Source organism: Dromiciops gliroides, chromosome 4 (assembly GCF_019393635.1).
Source record: "Dromiciops gliroides isolate mDroGli1 chromosome 4, mDroGli1.pri, whole genome shotgun sequence".
Classification (NCBI taxonomy): Eukaryota; Metazoa; Chordata; class Mammalia; order Microbiotheria; family Microbiotheriidae; genus Dromiciops; species Dromiciops gliroides.
Genome location: NC_057864.1, coordinates 322,403,603 through 322,426,869, shown reverse-complemented (window position 1 = coordinate 322,426,869; position 23,267 = coordinate 322,403,603). Strand labels below are relative to the sequence as shown.

General features: G+C 34.1%; 1 protein-coding gene across 2 annotated transcripts in view; it reads right to left on the bottom strand.

The window, feature by feature from the left end:
• Positions 1–15,563: 15,563 nt before the first annotated feature.
• MANEA (mannosidase endo-alpha) overlaps positions 15,564–23,267 on the bottom strand; it is a 77,925-nt gene continuing 70,221 nt past the window's right edge. For both annotated transcript variants that reach the window (XM_044000783.1, XM_044000785.1), the window contains exon 6: positions 15,564–22,830. In XM_044000783.1, coding sequence (XP_043856718.1) covers positions 22,194–22,830 — 637 coding nt within the window. In that variant the 3' untranslated portion in view covers positions 15,564–22,193. The remainder of the gene's footprint in view (positions 22,831–23,267) is intronic.

Here is a 23,267-nt window from a genome sequence, read left to right as displayed (position 1 = left end):
AGTGACTTTCCCAGGGTTACACAGCTAGAATTTCATTCTTTATATCTAGTTTCTATTGTGAATTTTTGTATTTGCTTTGATACCATCATTACAAATACTGCTTTTTAGCATTTACCTGGTAAATTTACCTGGCTTGGTACATTTTGGTATTTTATGTATGTTTTTGTTTTCTTTTCTTTTTTTTGGTTTATTATATTACTTTTTCATTATTGAATTTTAAAAAATTAACTCTGGCAATAGTTAAAAAAGAGAGAGGTTGATGAGTGAACAGATTAGGTACTAATCAGTGTTAATGGTGAATTCCCACTTCCCTGTTCACAACTGAGCAAATTAAATACAAAACAAAACAAAGGAAATCCCTCACTACATATCTACATAGCCTGGCAAAACAAATTTCCACATTAACTGTATCTGAAAATGTATGTCTTTAATTTTGTGATCTCAAGTCAGGAGATGATTGGCATGTTTTACTTTCATTCTTTTCACTTGTGGTTTATTCATTGTGTTGATAAAAGTTCTAAATCTTTCAATGATGTTTTCCTCTATAATTTTGCTAAACTATGTAAAATTTTCTCCTACTTCTACTTTGTTTACTCAGCATCAGTTCCTAAAGATCTTCTCAGTTTTTTTTTCCTGAAACTGACCATTTCATCATTTCCTATGACACATTGAAATTCCATTATATTAATATATAACAATTTGATTAGACTCCCTAATAGGAAGATACCCGCCCCCAACATACACACCTAGAGTTTTCCATTTTTTTCTACTATGAAGAGATGCCATAATTATTTTTGTACATTTTGATCCTCTTCTTCTTTCTTGGATTTTTTGGATATATAGACCTAGTAGAGATATAGCTGGGCCAAAGGGTAGGTTTGGTATAATGATTTTCTAGGCAGATTTCCAAACTCCTTTTCAGAATGGTTGAACCAACCTAACAGCTCATCAACAGTTCACTGTTGTACATGATTTCCCACAGGTCCTCTATATTTTTTCATGTGTGATTTTTGCCAGTCTGATAAATATCAAGGAGAATCTCAAAGTTGCTTTAGTGTGCATTTGTCTAATTATTCATGCTTTAGAACATTTCTTCACATGATTATTGATCCATACCAAAATTGATGATTTTATCTTGTGTTATCCTTCACTTGTTTAGTTGAGAACTCTTCCCATACCCATACATTAAAAAGGAATTTCTTCCTCGCTTTTAAAATTTGGTCTTCTATCAATTTGGAACCTTACCTTAGTATATTATGCCAGGTTTTTTTTTTTCTTTTCTTGCCTAAACTTATTTCTTTCAGACTTTGTTCAGTTGCCCCAAGGTTTTTTGTTTTACTTTCTTTCATTTTTGTTTTTTGTAGTTTTTGTTTTGAGGAGAGATAGGCAAATATTAAGTCCTTCCCTCCCGTTACTGAGGTCTTTGATCTTATCAAATACTATTTTACTCTATTAGTTTACTTCTCTATCTTCAGTACTAATCTGTTCTAATGATCAATATCTCTACCACCACCCCTCCCCTGCTTTTCTTTTTTTAAACCAGTATCAAGTAGTTATTAATAGTTCCTGCTTTTGTAGTATAGTTTGAGATCCCCTACTGATAGACTCCTATCCTTACCAACTCCCCTACCTACTTTATTACCCTTAAGATTCTTGAACTTTTGTTATCTTATGGGAATTTTGTATTGATTTTTTTTTCAACTCTGTAAAAATCTTCTTTTGGCACTTTCATATAGCTTGAATAATTAATTTAGGGAAGCACGGCCATTTCTGTATATTTAGCTTTACCTAGCTATGGGTAGCTAATGTTCTTCAATTACTTAGATGTTTTTATTTCTGCAAAGTATTTTATTAGATTCATTTAAGTCCCTAGGTTAAATTATAGTAGACATCCTTCCGTGCTTCTATAGTGTTTTTTTCTTTGTTAAAAAATAATATTTTCATTTAAAATTTTGAGTTACAGATTTTATCCCCTCTTCTTTCCCCTACCCCCCAGGTGCTAAGAAATCAGATATAGGTTATACATGTGCAATTATGTAAGCATTACCATATTAGACATTTTGTATAAGAAAACTTGAATAAAAGAAAAATGAAAGTAAAAATTGCATTCTTCAGGTCTGTGTTCAATCAATTTCAATTTCTTTCTTTGGAGGTGGATAATATGCTTTACCATTAGTCCTTTGAGGTTGTCTTGGATCATGTACTTGCTGAGAAATGTTAAGTCTTTTACAGTTCTTCATCAAACAAATATGGCTGTCACCAATACACATTGTTCTCCTGGTTCTGCCTCATTTCACTATATATCAGTTCATATCAAGTCTAAAATTATTAGTTTGTCATTTCTTATACCACAATAATATTCCATCACAATCATATACCAGAATTGTTTAGTTATTCCCAAATTGATGGTCAATCTTTGATTTCCAATTTGATTTTCCAATTCTTAGCCACCACAAAAAGAGCTGCTAGAATATTTTTTTTTGTACAAATAGCTCTCTTCCCCTTTTTTTGGATATCTTTGGGATTTAAACCTAGCAGTTGTATTGCTGGATCAAACTTTGTTGGTTCAAAGCGTAATGCACAGTTTTATAGCCCTGTGGGCCATAGTTCCACATTTCTCTCCAGAATGGTGGATCAGTTCACAACTCCAACCAATAGTGGATTAGGCATCCCCAGTTTTCCCATATCCCCTCCAACATCCAATATTTTCCTTGTGAAATTTGGCCCACTCTGATAAGGTATGAGGTGATAGCTCAGAGTGTTTTAATTTGCATTTCTCTGATCAATAGTGATTTAGAGCATTTTTATATGACTAAGATAACTTTGATTTCTTTTTCTAAAAATTGCCTGTTTTATCCTTTGACTATTTATCCATTGGGGAATGACTTGTATTTTTATAATTTTGATTCAGCTCTCTAAATATTTGAGAAATGAGGCCTTTATCAGAGATACTTGTTTCAAAAGTTCTTTCTCAGTTTTCTATTTTCTTGGTCAAATTAGTTTGTTGGTGCAAAAACTTTTAAATTGTATATATGAAAATTGTATAATTGCTATTTCTCTCTATATTTTCTTTGGTCCTAAATTCTTCTATGTCCATAATTTTGACAGATAAATATTCCATACTATTTTAATTTGCTTATGGTATATCCCCTTTATGTTGTAAAACATGGACCCATTTTGAAATTTTAGATATACAGTGTGAGATGTTGATCTATTCCTAGTTTCTACCATATGTTTTGCAGTTTTCCCAAGAAGTTTTTGTCAAATAATGAGTTTTTGTTCCAAAGCTCCAAAAATCATATCTAGATTACTATAATCATTTACTATAGTGTAATTTGTACATATTGTATTCCACTGATCCACCTCTCTATTTCTTAGTGAGTACCAGATTGTTTTGATAATTACTACTTTGTATACAGTTTGAGATCTGGGTACTGCTAGCCCATCTTCTTTCACATTTTTTTCACTGATTCCTTGATGTCCTTGAACTTTTGTTCTTCCAGGTGAATTTTGTCTATTATTTGTTCCAGATCTATAAAATTTTTTTGTTAGTTTGAGTTTTTATGGCACTAATAAATTAATTAATTTAGGTAGCATTGCAATTTTTATTATATTGCTCAGCCTACTCATGAGCAATCAACATTTTTTCAGTTGTTTTAGGTCTGACTTTATTTGTATGAGAAGTGTTTTATAGTTGTGTTCATATAATTCCTGGATTTGTCTTAGGAGGTAGACTCCCAAGTATTTTACATTGGCCACAGTTATTTTAAAGGAGATTTCTCTATTTGTTGTTGCTGGACTTTTTTGGTAATATACAGAAATGTTGATTTATGTGGGTTTATTTTGTATCCTACAACTCTGCTAAAGTTGTTAATAATTTCAAGTGGTTTTTTTTTGTTGATTCTCTAGGATTTTTTAAGTATAAACATCACATCATCTGCAAAGAGTGATAGTTTTGTTTCCTCATTACCTATTCTAATTCCTTTCATTTCTTTTTATTCTCTTATTACTGTAGCTAACATTTCTAGTATAATATTAGAATATAGAGGTGATAATGGGCATTCTTGCTTCAACCCTGATTGTATCTGGGAAGCTTCTCGTTTATACCCATTACAGATAATGCTTGCTGATGGTTTTAGATAAATATTCTTTATCATTTTAGGTAAGCTATATTTATTCCTATGTTCTCTAGTGTTTTTGATAGGAATGGGTGCTGTATTTTGTAAAAGGCTTTTTCTGTATCTATTGAGATAATCATATGATTGCTGTTGCTTTTGTTACTGATATGGGTCAATTATACTGACAGTTTTTCTAATATTGAACCAGCCCCTGCATTCCTGGTATAAAATCCTAACTGGTCCATATAATCCTTCTGATATATTTTTGTAATCTTTTTAATAGTATTTTATTTTAAATTTTTACATCATTTTTTTTCATAAAACCAGCTTCTAGTTTTATTTTATAATTATTTATTATTATTAGTTCAATGGTTTCTTACTTTAACTTTATTACTTCTATCCTTTGATTTTCAGTATTTCCAATTTGGTGTTAATTGGGACTTTTTTATTTGCTCATTTCTAGATTTTGTTTCGTGCTCAATCCATTGATCTGCTTTTTCTCTATTTTATTGAGTGTAAGCAGTTCGGGATCATATCATCTTCTACAAAGTACCACTTTGGCTGCATCCATAATATTTGCTATGCTGTCTCATAACTGTCATTTTCTTTAATGAATCATAGATTGTTTTTATGATTTGTTCCTTGACACACTTTTTTAAGCATCAGATTATTTAATTCCAATAATTTTAAATCTCTTTAAATTGTTCATTATTGAATGTAATTTTATTGCATTATGACTTAAAAAATGATACATTACTATTTCTGTTTTCTCTGAATTTTTGTTGTAAGGTTTTTATGTCTTAATACATGGTCAGTTTTTGTGTAGGTCCTTTGTACTGCTAAGAAGGAATGTTCATTTCTATTGCCATTCAGTTTTCTCCAGAGCTCTAACATATCTAACTTTTCCAGAATTTTATTCATTTCCTTAACTTCTTTCTTGTTTATTTTTGGGTTAGATGTATGTAATTCTGAGAGGGGAAGGTTAAGATCCCCCACTAGTATAGTTTTATTTTCTATTTCCTCCTGTAACGTATCCAACCTCTCCTTCAAAAATGTTGATGCTATATCATTTAGTGCATAAATTGTTATGTAATTGATATGGACTTCATTGTCTATGGAGTTTTCCTTCATCTCTTTTAATTAGATCTACACTTTGCTTTTGCTTTGTCTGAATACATGATTGCTACCCCCTGCTTTTTTGTTTCAGCTAAAGCATAATAGATTCACCCAATATTCTTTACCCTGCGTGTATCTCTGTGCCTCAAATGATTCTTGCAAACAACACATTGTAGGATTTTGTTTTTCTAATCCATTCCTATCTGCTTCTTTTAATGGATGAGTTCATCCCATTCATATCCCTGCTATTTTGCTTGTTTATGCCTACCACTTTTACCCCCTCCCATCTTTTCTCTCCTCACAAGTGTTTTACTTATGATCACTGCCTTCCCCAATTTCCCCGCTCCCTTTTATCAGTCTCCCCTCCCCATTCTACTATGCTCATCCCTTTTTTACTTCCTTATAGTGTAAGATAAATTTCCATATCCAACTGAGTGTGACTGTCATTCCTCCATTGAACCAACTTTGATGAGATTAAGGTTTAAGCTTTGTCACCCCACCCCATCTTTCCTCTACATTATAATAGCTCTTTCCATGCCTCTTTTATATGGGACAATTTACCCCATTTAATCTCCCCCCCTCTTCCAAGCAATTTCTTTCTCACCCCTTTATTTTGAGTATCATCCCATTAATGTTACCTAATAATAATACCCTCTATCTACATATAGTCCTTCTAATTGCTCTTATAAGTAATAAAGTTAAGACTTACACATAGTATCTTGTCATATAGAAATATAAGCAGTTTTACCCTTATGAATTTTACTTTTTTTTCTTTTCTTTTTTCTTTTTTACCTTTTTATGTTTCTCTTGAGTCTGTATTTGGAAGTCAAATTTTTTTTTTAATGTAGCTCTGGCTTTTTAATGAGAAATGCTTGAAAGTCCTCTATTTTATCAAATATCCATTTCACCTCTAAAAGATTATATTTAATTTTGCTGGTGTTAACCTGGAAATTAAGGAAACAATCAATATAGGAGAAATAAGGTCTTTAATAGGGGCAGAGGAACTATAGCTCATGGTATGCAAAGCTCAGAAGCTAGGAATACCCAAAGAAGGGAACAGAGGACAGGGTTTTTAAAGGGGGTAACAACAAAAGGGAACCAAAAGATTGCTCCAAGAGTGACATATAGCTAATTAATGTAAATGAACCTTTGACAAAAGAAATAATAGAACAGCTCCTAATTTAAGTATAGGAGTTACTGACTCTCAATAGAAACTATTTAATGTAGGTGGACCCTTTTTGCATAATAACCTAAAGTTCAGGGAGTAAGGTGGGGAACATTAGGAGGGGATAAGTTGCTTGGGGGAGGTCCATAAGTACATCAAGAGTCTGGAAAAGACAAAGACAGTCAGCCCCAGGCAATTCACCTGCCTGGGAAAGAGGGGACTGGGTGGGGAATCAGTTCTCAATAAATTTTGTAGTTCTCACTGGGTAGGTGATTCTTGATTGTAAACCTAACTCCTTTGCCTTCTGGTATATCACTGTGCAAGCCCTGCAGTTCTTTAAGGTGGAAGCTGCCAAATCCTGCATAATCCTGATTGTAGCTCCATAATATTTGAATTGTTTCTTTTTGGCTGTTTGCAATACTTTCTCCTGGATCTGTGAGCTTTGAAATTTGGCTATGATATTCCTGAGAGTTTTCATTTTGGGATCTCTTTCAGGCAGTGATTAGTGGATCCTTTCAATTTCTATTTTGCCCTCTGGTTCTAATATATCAGGGACGTTTTCTTTGATAATTTCTTAGAAGATATTGTCCAGGCTTTTTTTTTTTTTTCCCCATCATTGATTTCAGGTAGTCCAATAATTCTTATATTATCTTTCCTAGATCAATTTTTTAGTTCAGTTGTTTTTCCAATGAGAAATTTCACATTTTCTTCACTTTTTAAATTTTGTTATCATTTTTCAATGTCTCAGAGTCATTAGTTTACATTTGCTCAATTCTAATTTTTAAGGAATTATTTTCTTTAGTGACCTTTTGCACTTCTTTTTCCATTTTGGCTAATTCTGTTTTTTAGGGAGTTATTTTCCTCAGTAAATTTTTGTATCTTTTCCCATGCTATTAACTCTCTTTTCATGATTCTCTTGCATTACTCTCATTTCTTTACCAACTTTTCTTCTACTTTTCTAATTTGCTTTTTAAAGTTCTTTTTAAATTTTTTATTTTTGGGGCCTGCGACCAAATTACATTTTTCATTGAAACTTCACCTATAGTCATTTTGGCACTAGTGTCCTCCTCTAAGTTTCTGCCTTCATCTTACCTATCACCATAGTAACTTTCTATAGCCAAGCTTTTTGTTTGTTTTGTTTTCCTGCTCATTTTTATGCCTCCTCCCACCCCAAATGACTTGGTGTTTTTATGAGAGAGTTGGGCTCTAGTCCTGCATTGTCCCAAGTTTTTGAGCTGAGGTTCTGGTTTTTACTGGTAAATTTAACTGAGCTACTGGGCTTGGCCACTTGCTTTCTCTGTAGGGTAAGCTTCCCTTCTGACTGATATTCGGGGGTGGTCCTCCTCTCCCTTGGGTGTGAACTGGCCTTCTCCAGGCATGGTGCCTGGCTGTTGGGTTGCTATGTTAACAGGGCTTTCCTGATGGCAGACCCCAGAGTTTTTTGTAGCAAATTTGCCCAAGGGTTGAGGCCCTGCTGCTGTGTTGCTATGGTAACAGAGTCTCTTTGCTGGTATGCCCCAGGGGCATGATCAGTATTGGTCAGCCTTGGGCAGGGCTTCATAACTGCTCAGTAGTGGAGTCAAGGCCTCCCTGGTGGTTTATGCTGGGGGTGGAGTGGTTGGTGAGGGTCCTTGCTATGCTGCCCAGACTGCTCACTTGCCTAGGGGGCTGCTGGTTTGCAGGAGGGCAGGGCTTCACTGGTGGATTTCCCTAGGCTAAGAGCCTTGCTTCAGGCTCCCTGCTGTGAACCTAGGTGGTAGTGGTGGTGGTGGTGGTGGTGGTGCTGCTGCTACTGCTGCTGCTGTTGCTGCTCTAAGACCTCACTTCCCTCCCACCCAGATAAGCCAGACCTTTCCTGCCAGACTGGTGAGCTGCTTCTCTGCTCCTGGAATGATTCTGCGGCCATTTTCTGTTGGTTTGGAGGGGAAATTTGGGAGAGCTTCAGAGGGTTCCTTCCTCACTCTGCCATCTTGGTACCTGAAGTGGCTTCTGTAGTTATTTTGAATGGAAATTTCTTTCTAGCTCTTCCCTTTTGGATTTTGTTGGTTACATATAGGAAAACAGAATTTGTGGGGATTTATCTTACATTCTGCAATTTCCTGAGAACCAAGTTCTTTTGGCATCTATTGCTATAACCATATGGTTTTTATTATTATATTATTGGTATGGTTTAGATGTTACTTGTTAGTAACAGATTGTGGGATTTTATTTTCTTATCCAATCTGTCATTCCCTTTCATTTTATTGGATAGTCTAATCTATTCACATTAAAATTTATGACTAAGGTTTATATTTTCTTTCTAGTCTGTAGCATTATTTTTTTCTCAATTTTTTTTTTGTTGTTGTTGTTCCCCTTCCTAAGGCATGCTGTCCCTGTAATTATTTTTGCTAATCTACCTAAAGCAAACTTTCCACACCTTCTTTTCCCCCTTAACCCTCAATCACCTTTCCCTACCTTTGTCTCTGCAGGGTCTAACTTGGGGTTTTATATAAATTATAGCTTTTCTTTCTTCCTTTTATTTAGGTATCCAATCCCTCCCTCCCTTTTCTCAGTTAATGAAAATTCCCCATCCTTTTCCCTTTCAACTGGTTAGTTTTTTTCACTTTCAACACATGTGTGTGTGTGTGTGTGCATATATATGCCTTATTCTTATCAGTCTCTTCCCTTTCTGCCTAACATATTTTGGATGCATAGTCCTTTATACTTACGTATTTTTTTAATTTCTTTGTGTTCTTCATGGAATTAAGGCTTCTAAAATAATAATTTTACGTTCCCTCTTCTAAACAATTTCCATTTTATTGCCTTCCAAATCTTGCTCCCTCCCTCTTTTTTACCCTCTTGTTCTTCACTCTTTGAAGCATCAATTACTGTAATGTAGCAGGTGCCTTCTCACCCTTCTGCATCCTGGGTGCCCAAGGACCTCTGATTTGCCTCGTCCTGAGGCAGTGCTGTTGATGGAGGCAACAATATTCTCATAAGAATTGGTATCCCTGAGGACCAAATGTGTGAATTAGACCCATTGTAAAGATTCTACCTCCCATTATATAATATCTCTCCCCCTCCCACATGAAAGTGTACTTTGGTGAGATCCCCTCCCACCAATGAGTATCAATTGTCCCCTCTACTTCCTCTACCATCTCTCCCACTCTTATGTAGCCTCTCTTCTTGCTAAGGGATAACAGGAGTTATTTTCCCTTTGTTGTTTACCATTGATTAGGGGAGATCACACATTCTCCTCTATCTTCTTTCTCCTCCTTTCAGATTTTTTGTATCTTCCTATTCTTCAGTTTAGTCCCACAAAAAAAAAAATAGGGAGAAAAAAAAATCACCTATAAGGTAGGCTGTCATAAGGTTTAAAGTCCATGGTGTTTCAGGCCTGTTCCTCTACCACAGCTTCCATTTAAGTTTTGCTTTCACCCCTTTTTCATTGCAGACTTTTAGGGAGAAAAACACCACATAATGGTGCTTCTGTTGTTATTGTTGTTGTTGTGGGATCACTTGTGCATGTATATAGGCTTGCTTTGGAAAGAAGCGGGAATTTTCTTTATGTGTGATGAGGTATAGGAGATAGTGGATGAAGGAATCTGAGTGATATGACATGGGAGAAAAGCGAGAGCTTTTGGTAATTGTTTCAGCTTTTTTCAGTAAAATATCGGGCAAGATTCGCAATTGAGAGGTGAGGGGAAAAGGGAGATGACATGAAAGGGAAGTGGTAAGTGGGAGAGTAAATCAAGTAGGGGAGGCAAGAAAGGATTGACTTGCCGTAGTGAGGGCACAATGAAAATTAAATAGCATAATTTTGTAGTAGACCCAGTCAGCAGGGTTTCATGATTTTCTACAACTTTATTTAGCAGCCCCTAAATAGCAATGAAGGTAGCAGAGGATGTGAGTAATCCAAGGTTGTGGCTTGGTAGACCAAGATAGGTAAGAGGATAAAGGAACAGGGATTGATTTAGTACACCAAGGAATTAAAATGGGGAAGGGAATATAGTCAGTGAAGGGGTGATGGCCTGAGAAAGAACTGAGGGGTCAAAAGACTGGAAATCATAGGGAGGACAAAGAACAGGGTGTGGAGCTGCAAAAGAGAGGGAGAGTGGGAATGATTACAGACTGTGATCAGATACAGGAATTTTGGAATTCATGAACATGGAAGTGGTCTATTTGTGAGCAATTGCAAGGTCAAGGGTATTATGGCTTGTGTGTGTAGCTGATATGAAGTGGAGTAATTCATAGGAAATGACTAAATTGAGGAATTAGGAAATTAGGTGTGTTTGAGAGAGTAACATTATGTATATTGAAGGCCTTAGTTTAAAGGCAGGAATTGTCTGAACTCACTGAAGGAAGGAGAGCATCCTGGAGGTTTGTAGATAAAAGTTACCATAATCTCAATTAAGAGATAAATATAGATTGAATGAACCTCAAAAAAAGGGGAGAAATTACTGACTGATAATGGCAGGAGGAATGTGGAAAATGTTCAGAATAAGGAGTATTACAATTCTGCCACAATGACTAATAAGTTGGGGGTCAGGATATGAATAAAAGTGCAATCAGTGCTGGAAAGGAAAGGGGATACACACACATACACATACACATATATACACATACACACACACACATATATATTATCATAGCTATATATAGTATCACATAGTATATCATAAGGACCTTTTGCTTCATTACTGTGTATTCGGTTATAATGTATTATATATTTGGCACCACTTTGCATGTTGTCTGGACCATTTTTCAATCACTTACCTAAACTTCTATCATTTACTCTCACAAAAACATTGCCTAATTATAATGCATGCTAAATCTCCATTGGAATTCATTGCTTAAAGGTTTATTTTCTTTATTTTCTTTCAGTACACAGGGGACAGTTTTTAAGGATTTGAATGGAAAAAGGAAGAAAGGATACATTTGATCTAGGTTTCAATTAACTTTGTCACTGATTTCTTGGTAACAGTAGAGGCTGCAGGGTGAGGTGAATACTGGACCTAGATTTAGGAGAGCTTATTTCAAGCACTGGCTCTGTTATTTAGTACCTCTATGATTACAAGATGTCTACTCCCTGAGTCCCAGCTTTGTTTCATAAAATTAAGATGAAACTGTCCCTGCTCACCTTTAGTTATGAGACTAAAAGGAGATAATATACACGAAATAACTTTGAAAATTATAAAGAACTACACAAATATCAGATGGCATTCTAATTCCTTAATAATAACATAGGTAAAAATAGGAAAGATTAATGAAGGTTCTTGATGGTGGCAGCAGAACTAAACTAAGATGTTGGGACTTAAAGTCTAATATTATAATGTCTCCTTTCTTTTTTAATGGTTTGCTGCTCTATTGTGTAAGTGAGTCTTGTTGGATTAAATGAGAAAGGATTTATGGAATAGCAGCATGATTAATCCTGTTTGATCAAAGGATGCCTCTTTATTTTCTAACTTCATAAAGGAAAGTACTCTCTTCTACTGTTAGTTCAAGTACCCTCAACCTACATTTTCTATTTTGACATGAAATTACATTCTTAGATTGACATAAAGTGATGAAGATATATTTAAAAGTAGCGAAGTGAGGTAAGCTTAATTTATGACTAAAAAAAGATTATTTTAAAATGAACATTATTAAATTTTTTGCTTTATTGTTTCAACAATTTTTACCAGGCAGACTGCTGGCATAGTATGCCTGGAGGGAAGGGTTAAGTCTTGATTTTAAATTTCAGACAAGTGGCAGACAGCTGATCTGAGACAGCTCAGTACTACACCTATAGGAGGGGGATTTTAAATGTTTCATCCCAGAACCAGCGCCCATGCAGAGTTACCCTCCTTGCAAGGTACAAGTAGGGCCTAAATGCCTTATGTTCTTATTTGCTGTTGTCAGGATTCAACACCCAGGATTGTCTTTCCCTTATAAATTATCCCTTCTTTTGCTTGTATTTTACAGAATATACAGCACACATCAAAAATGATGAATCAATAAGCAATCTAAAATAGTGATTAAGTCACCTCCTAAATTAATTATTCTTTCACAGTCAACTGACATTCTAACCATATCAAAGAAAATACACTATACTGCTACTTGTCATGTCCCAAGATGACAAAAAACTATGCTTCCTTGGAGTTGAAACCCTAAAGGAAATGAAACATTTTCCTTGACATTTTTTTACAGTGTAATTTCCCTGGGGAAAAGGGAAATTTCAACTGAGTGCTTTCAGAGAAATCTGATTTCACAAAACCCAAGCCACAAGCAACAATTTAATGAGGAGATCTCTTTTATTTAGCAAAGGCAGGCATAAATAAAGAAAAAAAATTCAATTTTCTCAGTAATTAAATAACAAATAAAATATATTGGAAAATATTCTTGCAGTTTCAAACTCTAAGGTTTGTGTTTATTTTTTCTTTTTGCATTTTCTGAGACATGCATAACATAACATTGCCTTATAACAAATACTAAAACATAGGAATATTCCATATTATCAGTGTCACTTGTTTTAGTGGTAGAGTGAAACTCAAAGATATATGCTTTTTTGGAATATAATTTCATTAATGATGATCTAATTCCATCTAAATTTCAAAATCTCTTTTGCATTGGCTGCCTCAAAAATATGAAGAAGAATTGCATTAGATACTATATTTCACTCAACAGAATAATGTATGGTCTGATTATGCCCAGAAATTTAACTCTGAAATATTACATATTTTCATATGTGAGGTTGATTTAAAATGTTGTATTCTGAATTTTCTAGGCAGCATAATGTAGAGTCAGAGGAATTTGGAGTCAGAGGAAGCTGCGTTCAATTATGGTGCTGCTATTCACTTCAGTTTCCACATCTTCCTCATCTTCCTCATTATTAGATGAACTCTAAGGTCCTTTCCAACTCCAAATCTATGATTCCTATTTATTATGAAGGCCACATTTTTCCTGTTTTTATCTCCTGGAAGTTCTGAAGTGACCTTTAACTTAGGACAACAATGTTCTAGCCCATTCTTCCTTAAAGAAATAGCCCCCCCCAACACATATAGTAATCAACATTACATCTAAGTGAATCCTTCCCCCTTTATTTTGACAATGGTACATCTTATACAGTGTAATGATGTAAATATTTCACTGTGACCATTTTTCTTTTTTTTCCTCATTTTGTGTGTGTGTGTGTGTGTGTGTGTGTGTGTGTGTGTGTGTGTGAGACAATGAGGTTTAAGTGACTTGCCCAGGGTCACACAGCTAGTGTCAAGTGTCTAAGGCCGGATTTGAACTCAGGTCCTCCTGAATCCAGGGCCAGTGCTTTTTCCACTGTGCCACCTAGCTGCCCCCGTGACCATTTTTCAATGGATCCTGACTTCCAGTTTACCCAGACAAGAATTACATATCTAACATACTCTTAAAAACAAAACTGGACCATACAAGTTGAAAATATACTAAAATTCACTAAGTTTTGGCTGCAAAGATTACCTGATTTTTAGCCCTTAAAAAATGTTAGTCATTAATGCCCTAGTTTCAAGTAACACTGTCAAAAATGAGACTAAATAAAAACTTTAATGTTTTTAATCATGTACCCTAGCACTCTTCCTTGCAAGCTAGAGTATAAATTAACTGTACTATAGGTTCCTTTGTCTTTAAGGAAGAATAACTTACTAAAACAATTAAGGCAAAGTCACATCTGAAATTGCAAGGACAATTGCCCTAAATTTAAACTACTAGCATTTAAGTGAAATCACTGATATATAATAGGGTGTGTATTACCTTATTTTCTTTTGATCAGATTTTTTTTTAATGTAGAGTTATTGATACCTAAAAGATCTTATGTATGGAAGAAGGAAAGTTTTTCAATTTAGTATTATAACTACTGGGAAAAATGACAAAAATGTGCTGATTTAAATTGATACATTACTCTTCTAACATGGAAGTGGGCCCTTTAATCTCAATTGAGATTTTGGAAGTGGAATCACTAGTGCAGGAATGTTTATAGGTACTAGAGGAATAAGGACCAATATATATGCTTAGTAAAATGGATCGAACTTGTCAAGAAAGTGCATGAAAAAGGATCTGCTTGGCATTTACGATGGTTTATTACAAGTCAACTTGCTATGGAATAGCAGACTGCATTGGTAAAGCTTACTAACAGAAATTAAAAAACAAAAGTCCCAGATGTTTAAAAAAATATTTTCTAAACAACTCATATGATAAAATAATTGTGCACAGTGAAACTTGTTATACCTGTTGATACTTGCATATTTAGATAAGGAGAATATATTAAAAAGTACCTGCCGTGACTCTTTAGTCATTAATCACCAATCGAAAACAAACTTGTATATTAAAAATAGGATCCCATATCTCATAAGTAGAATACTTATGCCCTGCATTTAGTAAGATAAAAAATTATTTTATATAATAAACTAGCTCATCTATACATTGAAATTCACATTACATATACACATCAAATCTTTTTAAAAACTCTATTTTAAAAGATCTGAGACATATGTGGTTACAGTAGATTCCAAAGTTATCTTAACGGAGCTAGTAAATATTATCTGTTATACCAGCAAATTATCTACAGTAGAAAAACCCACATGTTAAAAACATAAACAGTTACTATGGGTGCTATCATAGCCCATGTGCCAGACTAATTATTCCGTTAATCTATTATCTTGTATTAAAAGCTAATCTAATGAATTTAAATTAATGACGTCAATTTCTTTATCCTATTCATGTGTCATACAAGAAATTTTAAAACTATGTTGTTTGAAAAGCATGCTGCAGAGAGTACCTGAGAAACAGTTTATAAACTTTGTTTCTTAAGAATCAAAGAAACATGACTTGGGAGAAAACGCTCTCTAAAATCTCTAAGAAGTAGTACATGCTGACTTCAAGGAAAATATAAACTATCAAACTGGTACCAAGTCAGAGTCCAATCATTGGTTCCCTTGAAGAATAACTTTCATTAAAACTCAGAGCTTTTCATAAACCAATTATCGTCTTTCAGAGTTCCAATGGTTATTTCAGCAATGATCAATATTGGTTATAGCTATTTAAGTAAGTCCAATAAAAGATGAGCAGATATGACCACATTATATTCTGTAGATGAAAGTTATATACTTTTCAGCTCCAATAGCACTTTGTAATTATATATATAAATTTTTTTTTTTGGTTAGGCAATTGGGGTTAAGTGACTTGCCCAGCCAGGGTCACATAGCTAGTAAGTGTCATGTGTCTGAGGTTGGATTTGAACACAGGTCCTCTTGAATCCAGAGCCAGTGCTCTATCCACTGTACCACCTAGCTGCCCCCAATTCTCCTATATTTTACTTGGTCCTGCAGTTATGATTTAGTCTTTGTGTCCCACACAGCATCTATCACAGGGCTTCTCACATAGTAGGAGCTGGAAAAATATCTGCTGACTGAAGGAATAAAGTGATAGCTGTATGTTATCTCTCCAACTGCCTATGAAAGTTAATCTGTTGATTTGATAGGCAGTATGTGGTACAATGAAAAAAAGCACTGGATATGAAGAGGACCTGGATTTAGATCATATTTTTGCCACTTATTACCTGCTGTGTGACCTTGGGTAAATCGTTTATTTTTTCCTGGCCTCAATTTCCTCATCTGTAAAATGATGGGTTAGCCTAGAGGGTCTCTAATGTTCTTTTTAGCTCTAAATTCATCTTCTTATGATTAAAGAATTGTAATCTTTGGAAGGGAAACAAAACAACTAAATACTTGTTTCTTGATTCCCATGAGGTTATTTAGCCACACAAAGTTATCAATATGGTAACAACTGGGTTACAATAGGACTGGGAATAGTAATGATTTGGTGTGGCCTAATCATCTTAAGGGAAATGACAAATTCTCCAACTACAAACAATTTAAAATTAAAAATAATCTGGCACACTTTCGAGTTTATGAAACTCCACAGGACTGTTTTATTTTAATGCATTGTTTAAAAATGACTTTCACATTTGTTATTCAATGAAAGAGAATCTTTCCTCTGAAAAGGCACTATTTTCTCTGAAAATCCTCCAAGTAAACTTAATTTCTTTTCAGGAGAGACCTAAAGTTATGGTCATCTCTAGATAAATCACACTCCAACCTCTTTTCTATTAATATATCTTGGTATTTACCTATTCCTGCTTTTGAGCTCAAACCCTCATCAGAAGAAATCCTTTGTGATTTCAAAATAAAATATTGATTTAGCATATTTTCTGAACAGTTCTAATTATTTGTAGAGAACAAACAAAAATATGTATTTAGAATTATTTCAGGTAAAAGGCTTATAAGAAGCTCATTTCCATTAGCTTATCACTAAAAATCATAGAGAAGACTAAGAAAATAGTTTAGAGGTAGCCTTAATCTAAATATTACAAGCTCTGAAGACTTAAGACTATGAAAATTTAAAAGACTGCAGTGGCATTGTGAAAAAAAGCACTGAGTTGAGAATTAGGAAAACCTGGGTCTACTATAGGCTTTGCTACTAATTGCCTACATGACCTTGAATAAGACACATCGTTTCATCATCCATAAAATGAAAGGAATGGACTAGGTGGTGTCAAAGATCCCTTTCAACTGTGAAATTCTATGACTCAGCATAGGTCAAACAGTCAGGATATGGTTGTAAGCTCAGCCTTTTTTAAACTGTCTTAAAAACAACCCAAAAAACCCAAACCAACCCAAAATGCCAAGATTTATCCTACTGAAACATAAAAGATCTGTGTGACTAAAGAATTTGGAAAACCCTGTTCTATACAGTACTTTGCACAAGTTAGCATGGGACTGTATTGTGCAAAGTAATACTAGGTTTTAGATTTTTTTAGATTTTTTAGGTTTGGGGGGAGGGCATGTGAAATTACTTGCCCTCCCTCCTTCTGCCCTTCTCCTTTAAATAAGATGGAGGTCTTTTTTCCCCCCTTCTATCTCTGAGCTATTTCCTCAGCTTTAAATAATAGTAGTGCCCTTGTTCACAAGTGCAACCAAGAACTACACCAGAATGTGAAGAGGGTGCTTGTTATTACATATAATGAAAATAATTTATTACATTTGTGATACTGTGACCCAAATAAGGAACATAAAAAGAGAGAACAAGTATAATATTCCTATAACTTTTGCTTTCAATCTACTTTATGACTATAATCTATTTATTATTTTAGAATGATCCTTCTGTGGATTGTTGAGTGTTATTTAACATAAATTTTGCACTATTTTTATCATTAAAACCTTATCTCTTTAATAAGGTTTTATAAATTCTTTTTATGTGAATATAAAGGCCTATTCACCCCCATGACTCATCATGGTGTGAAGGCTTTATTAGTGAAGTACAAAGTGTGGTAGGTCTTTCCAAATTAGGAAGGCTTCTAGTATAGAAGGTATCACTAGATTGGCCATAGAGTAATGGGATTTTCAATCATAGCATCACTTTAAGAACACTTAATTTCTTAGTCTTAAAATGGGGTTGTGATTTATATGGGAATTGGACACACTAACAGTGCTGAAGTTATACATCCATGGAAATATTGGAGTAAAAATATATGTTCCGTAATTTCAAAAAAGTGTGAAAACCCCTGTGCTAGCTACTACTATGATTTAGAAACCTAACTGAAATGACACAAAGTGTTATGGAGCAAATGCTGGAATGAGAAAGAGTTATGGTTTCTTTTAAATATGAAATACACAAGGCCAAGAGCAACTATTTTTTCTAGAAACGGCAAACAACGGGGTTAAAAACATAGAATTTTTTTGGGGGGGGAAGCAATGAGGGTTAAGTGACTTGCCCAGGGTCACACAGCTAACGTTACATGTCTGAGGCTGGATTTGAACTCAGGTCCTCCTGAATCTGAGGCCAGTGCTTTATCCACTGCGCCACCTAGCTGCCCCCAAAACATAGAATTTTAGATTTGAAATTAGATCATGGAGTTGAATCCCTTCTTTTTGTAGATAAGCAGATAGAGGTCAGAGAATTAAGTGGGACTTGCCTAATGTCATAGTGGAAGTGCTAGGACTTAGAGCCATGTCTCCAGACTCCCTATCACTGCCTCTCTTTACCTTGGGCTGTGTTTCCTCATTTTCAAGCATGCTATAGTGGCTATACTGAATTTTTTAAAATGTCATTGAATTAGCTTTTTTAATACATTAAATAAATAGGTTTACTTAGTACATGATTATTTCAATACAATAATGGTTTGTGATAAAATCTCTTAAAGGAAATATTGAGTGTAATGGGATGCTCTACTTAACTGGCTTCTTTGAAGCCTCTTTTTGTTTCAACCATGATTATTGAAAACTTAAAAAACTCAACATATTAATTCCCTAACTGCCTTACTAATAAGCAAAATAAACACTCTGAAACCTTCTTTGTTGATTGAGAAACTTGCCCTGCTTCAAGATTATAGTCAATTCTCAACATTTATGTTTAACTTTCATGACTTCAAACATTTCTGTGATTTATTAGTAACTTTATTTTCACTTTTGCATTGGTAACCACACACATTCACAGTTATGTGAAGTAGAGAAAAAAATAAGAGGCATGATGCATGTAAGTTTGTGGAGTGACTAGTATCCTACTAGGGACTTCACTGGTCTTGTTCATGCTACCATTGTAAAGAGCTCCCTGTGGATCTGTTGCATATTTTCATTGCTTGCCTTTAACATTCAAGTTTTGTGTTGCAATTTTGCCCCCAAAGTGTAGAGCAAGTCCATTTGGCTCTAAGCCAGTGATATGTCTTAGTGAAAAATTAAAGGTGTTAGATAAATCTAACTTTGTGTTGGAATGTTGGTTGTGAGTTTGGTGTTAATGAATCAACGGTTCATTATATCTGCAAAAAAGAGGAAAGTATGCAAAAAAAAAAGGGGGGGGAAGTAGTATATCATACAGTACCCTAACACTGCCATCTGACACAGTAGAAGGTAAGTTTAAGGTTCAGGTTAAAAAAAAAGTTTTAGTTTTAAGAACTGTGTTTACTATGCAGTATTTATAGTACTGTAGATTTCATATTTTACAAGAAATGAATATTGTCTGAAATAATTTTTTTTTTTAAATTGAGATGTTAGCACAAAAGGTCACAGAATTCTAGGGAATTACTAGTGAAAAAATGTTTTGCATGTTATCAGTTTTATTTTGTGTACCTTGTTTTATAGGTTATTTCATGGTTGCTGTGTTAGGCAAAGTGCATACTGTAAGAATTAGTGTTTTGTTATAAAGAATTGTATGCAGAAAAGTGTACTTTTAGCAATCTGTAGTGAAAGATTAGTTTTAGTGGTTGTGGGAACCTAAGCCCCTATTTTCCATAGTTTTAATTTATTAATATTCATGTTTTTGACTTTTGCCTCCTTGTTGAAAATTGATTGTATCATTCTGAATGTAAAATTTTAGTGCACGGTCTTGTAGTTGTAGAATGAATATAAAGATAAATTAGACCAGTATTGGTACCCTACAAGTAACTTTTAAATATTAATACACATTTGCTTTTGTGATATACTTTTATTGAGGGGGTTGGTGGGGAGAAATGACTTATTTCTTTCCCCTAAAGATGGAATTCACAAAGTGATTTCATTTAATTGATATTTCTGGTTAATTGGGAGGCACAGTTGGTACAGTGTTAGATTTGGAGTAAAGAAATATAAGATCAAGCCCCTTAATTTCTCTGAATCTCTCTGAGCTATAAAATGGGGATAATAGCACTTGTATTACCTACCTCACAGGACGTTGTGAGGATAAAATGAATAAGGTATGCAAAGTGCTTTGCAAACTGTAAAGCATTAGAATAATATCAGCTACCATTATTATTATTGCTACAATTACCATGTCAGTGTAATTCATACAGTAGTCTATTTGTTTTTCTGGTGTGAGGAAGGCAAAGGATACATCACTATATATTGAAGGAACACATAAAAGTGATTAAGCTAGACTACATTGTTCCTGATTTTCAATTATTTGTGATAACCTGCATATCATTACCACTTGCTCTACATACACAGATAAATCAAGGCCAAACTACAATGAGGGTCATGAAGTATTTGCCTTTGTGTCTGAATGTGTATTTCTGACTCTTTTTCAAAGACAAATATTGCTACTCTGGATGACCTATCATTTATTGTTTTATCTTATTCTCATCTCTTCACCCCTACACAGATTCTATATTTAACTTTAACTGTATTGCTATAACAGCAGATTCAGTATGTTTTGCTGAATGGGGTTACAAGTAAATAATTTACAGTACTAGTTAAGGTTGCATTTCAACATCCTGGTTTGGTGGTAACTTAATAGATGAATTTCAATACTATGAGTGATTACTGTCTGACAATAGGTTACTTTTAAATAGCAAACAGCTACTGTTAATAACCATTGATCTCCATATTTAAGTGTTTTAATTCTCAGATTAAAGGTGCTATGAAAGTGCCAAGTACTAAAATATAGGCATATTTCTATATATTGAAAAAATTAACACTATTCTTGTTCTCACCACAATAAAACCAAACTTGGGCAAAAGTAAAATTGTAGAAATAAAATTAACCTAAATTCTTCATTCAGTTTCCCCTATGTACATTTAAATAATTTTGTACACTATCATATCAATCTGTATATAGGTCATTTCCTAAAATAGACTGTGCCCTTAAAATAATAATTGAAAAGAAAATAATATATAGATGAATACTGACTAAAGGCTATACTCAAGTTTTACATGTGAGTAAAAAAAAAAGAAATCTTACATTCAGACTAATTTAAAATTTCATTGCTGAATTCAATCCAATGATAATCACTTCTCTGACAAGACTAAGGAATAAGATACCACAAATAAGTGTAGTAAAAAAAATTTTTGCACTGAATAGCCTTAAAAACCATATATATACATCACATATGTAAATATACATGCATATATATGATAGAGATGAACTTGTACATGGCATTTTGCTAATCATTTAATCCCACAAATTCAAGATTTTAAAGATCCCAAACAAAACCTTTTCTGACACGGAGAAGGTATTTATGACTTGCATAGCATTTGACATAGTATATGTACTTAGAAAATTGCAAAGTTACAATATACATTGAGCTATGTGAAAAGGTCCCTTTATCTTTTTGGTTTTTTGTTTTGTTTTCTTTTTTTTAAAAGGTCCCTTTATCTTTAACAACACTTTAGTAATGCTAACTTAAGGCATAGATTATATGTATGCTGTATCTTAGGAGATTTTTTTGCTGCTTTTCGTTCCAGTAACCAATAGCCTCAATTCTTAAGAAGGCATGAATTTAGCTAGCTGAGTTACTGTAGGGAAATGGCTTTCAAAATTGAAGAAGGAAACACATTATTTTATAGTACCTTGCTTTTCTACCACAGTGATTTCTACCACAGATAAACCAAAACTGGATTTTGAGTCCAGGAAGCAAGTAGCCTCTAATTAGATGCTAATTACTTTCTGTACAACAGGTTACAAAATAAAAATTAAACTGTCATAAAAGTTGAATTTCAATCCCAACCTTAAATAACATAAACTATGCTAATACTGTACATAAATATTTCAGAAATTATCTTAGAGAGGTTAGTTAAATCTGATTTATAGACTATAAAAATTTACGCAGCTTTCTTTTCAAATACTTTCAAAATGCAACTTGAAAGAGGTTGACAATGACAATATTGTTATTTTAACCCTTTACAAAAAGTCTATATTCATTCTAATAAAGATATAGGAATGATGCATATTGACTTTAAGATTTCTTCTGTATACCTGACAAAATATAATTACTTACACTGGGCTGTTATGATTATGACAGCACTTTGGACTAAATATATTAAAGTGGCCACTGGATTCACTTCACACAAGCCACTGTTCCTTTTCCTTAGTGTATTTTTCAGACCATTTACGAGTAAGTTCCAGGTAAATACCTGGTTTGTGAGGCTGGTAATCAAGGTAAACTATGCGTTCAGTTCTCTTGGGAACAGCATTTTCAATCTGAGTCCCTTCGTGCCACTCATTAAAGGAGGTAATGGAAATAATATCAGGTCGCACCTGAAGCGCAGCACTAAAAGCAGTTTCAAAGTACTTCCCGTTGACTCGGTTCCGAGTGTTGTGGTTGTTCCAGGGTCGGATGTTGGTATCTATGTATCCTGGCCCCACACTTGGGATAAACAGTAAGCCACTGCTGTCACAAAAGGCTTTTAGGCCTGCCCAGTTGTGATGTGATGAGCCATAAGAGAAGCCATTTGTGGCAAAGTATGTGTAAATTCCATCAAAACCACTTCTCTGGATTTCCTGTTTGTGTCTTTCTTCTACAAGAAGAGCAATAAACAATCCATCATAGGGAGTGTTACGAATACTCAGGGGCCCTGAGGCAGTTAAAAGATTGGCCCAGGTTTCTGGCTTTGTGAAATAGGAATCATACACATAAAACATGGGCAAGATTCTCCCACTGTTGGTCTTATACCTGTAAAAAGCTGGATGGCTTCCATATCTAGAAAACAAATATATACAATATGGATGTAAATAATCAGAAATAACTTATGAGAGAAAAGTCTTTTTTTTTGGTATCAACCTGAAGATTATTAGGGCATTTTAAAGACACTGTTCAAATCATTCAGCCAAAAGCTGCTACATTATAATATTTTGAATTTTTCAGAGTAGAAATTAGATCTTAGATATGTCAATAAACAAGAAATTATACATAAACATAAATAAAATGTCTAATGCTTAGGCAAATATGAAAACTAAAATTGGTAATATTATTAAATACTCTACTTGGGTTGATTAGGTTTTTTGTAAGAGGAAGATGTGTCTGTTATATTTTCTTATCCTTTGAGGAAAAATAAAAATCTCCTTTCCCCTCCACTTGGGAGTGATTTTAAGTGAGTACAATATAAATTCTTCAATTTTTACCACAGGAGTCACCAT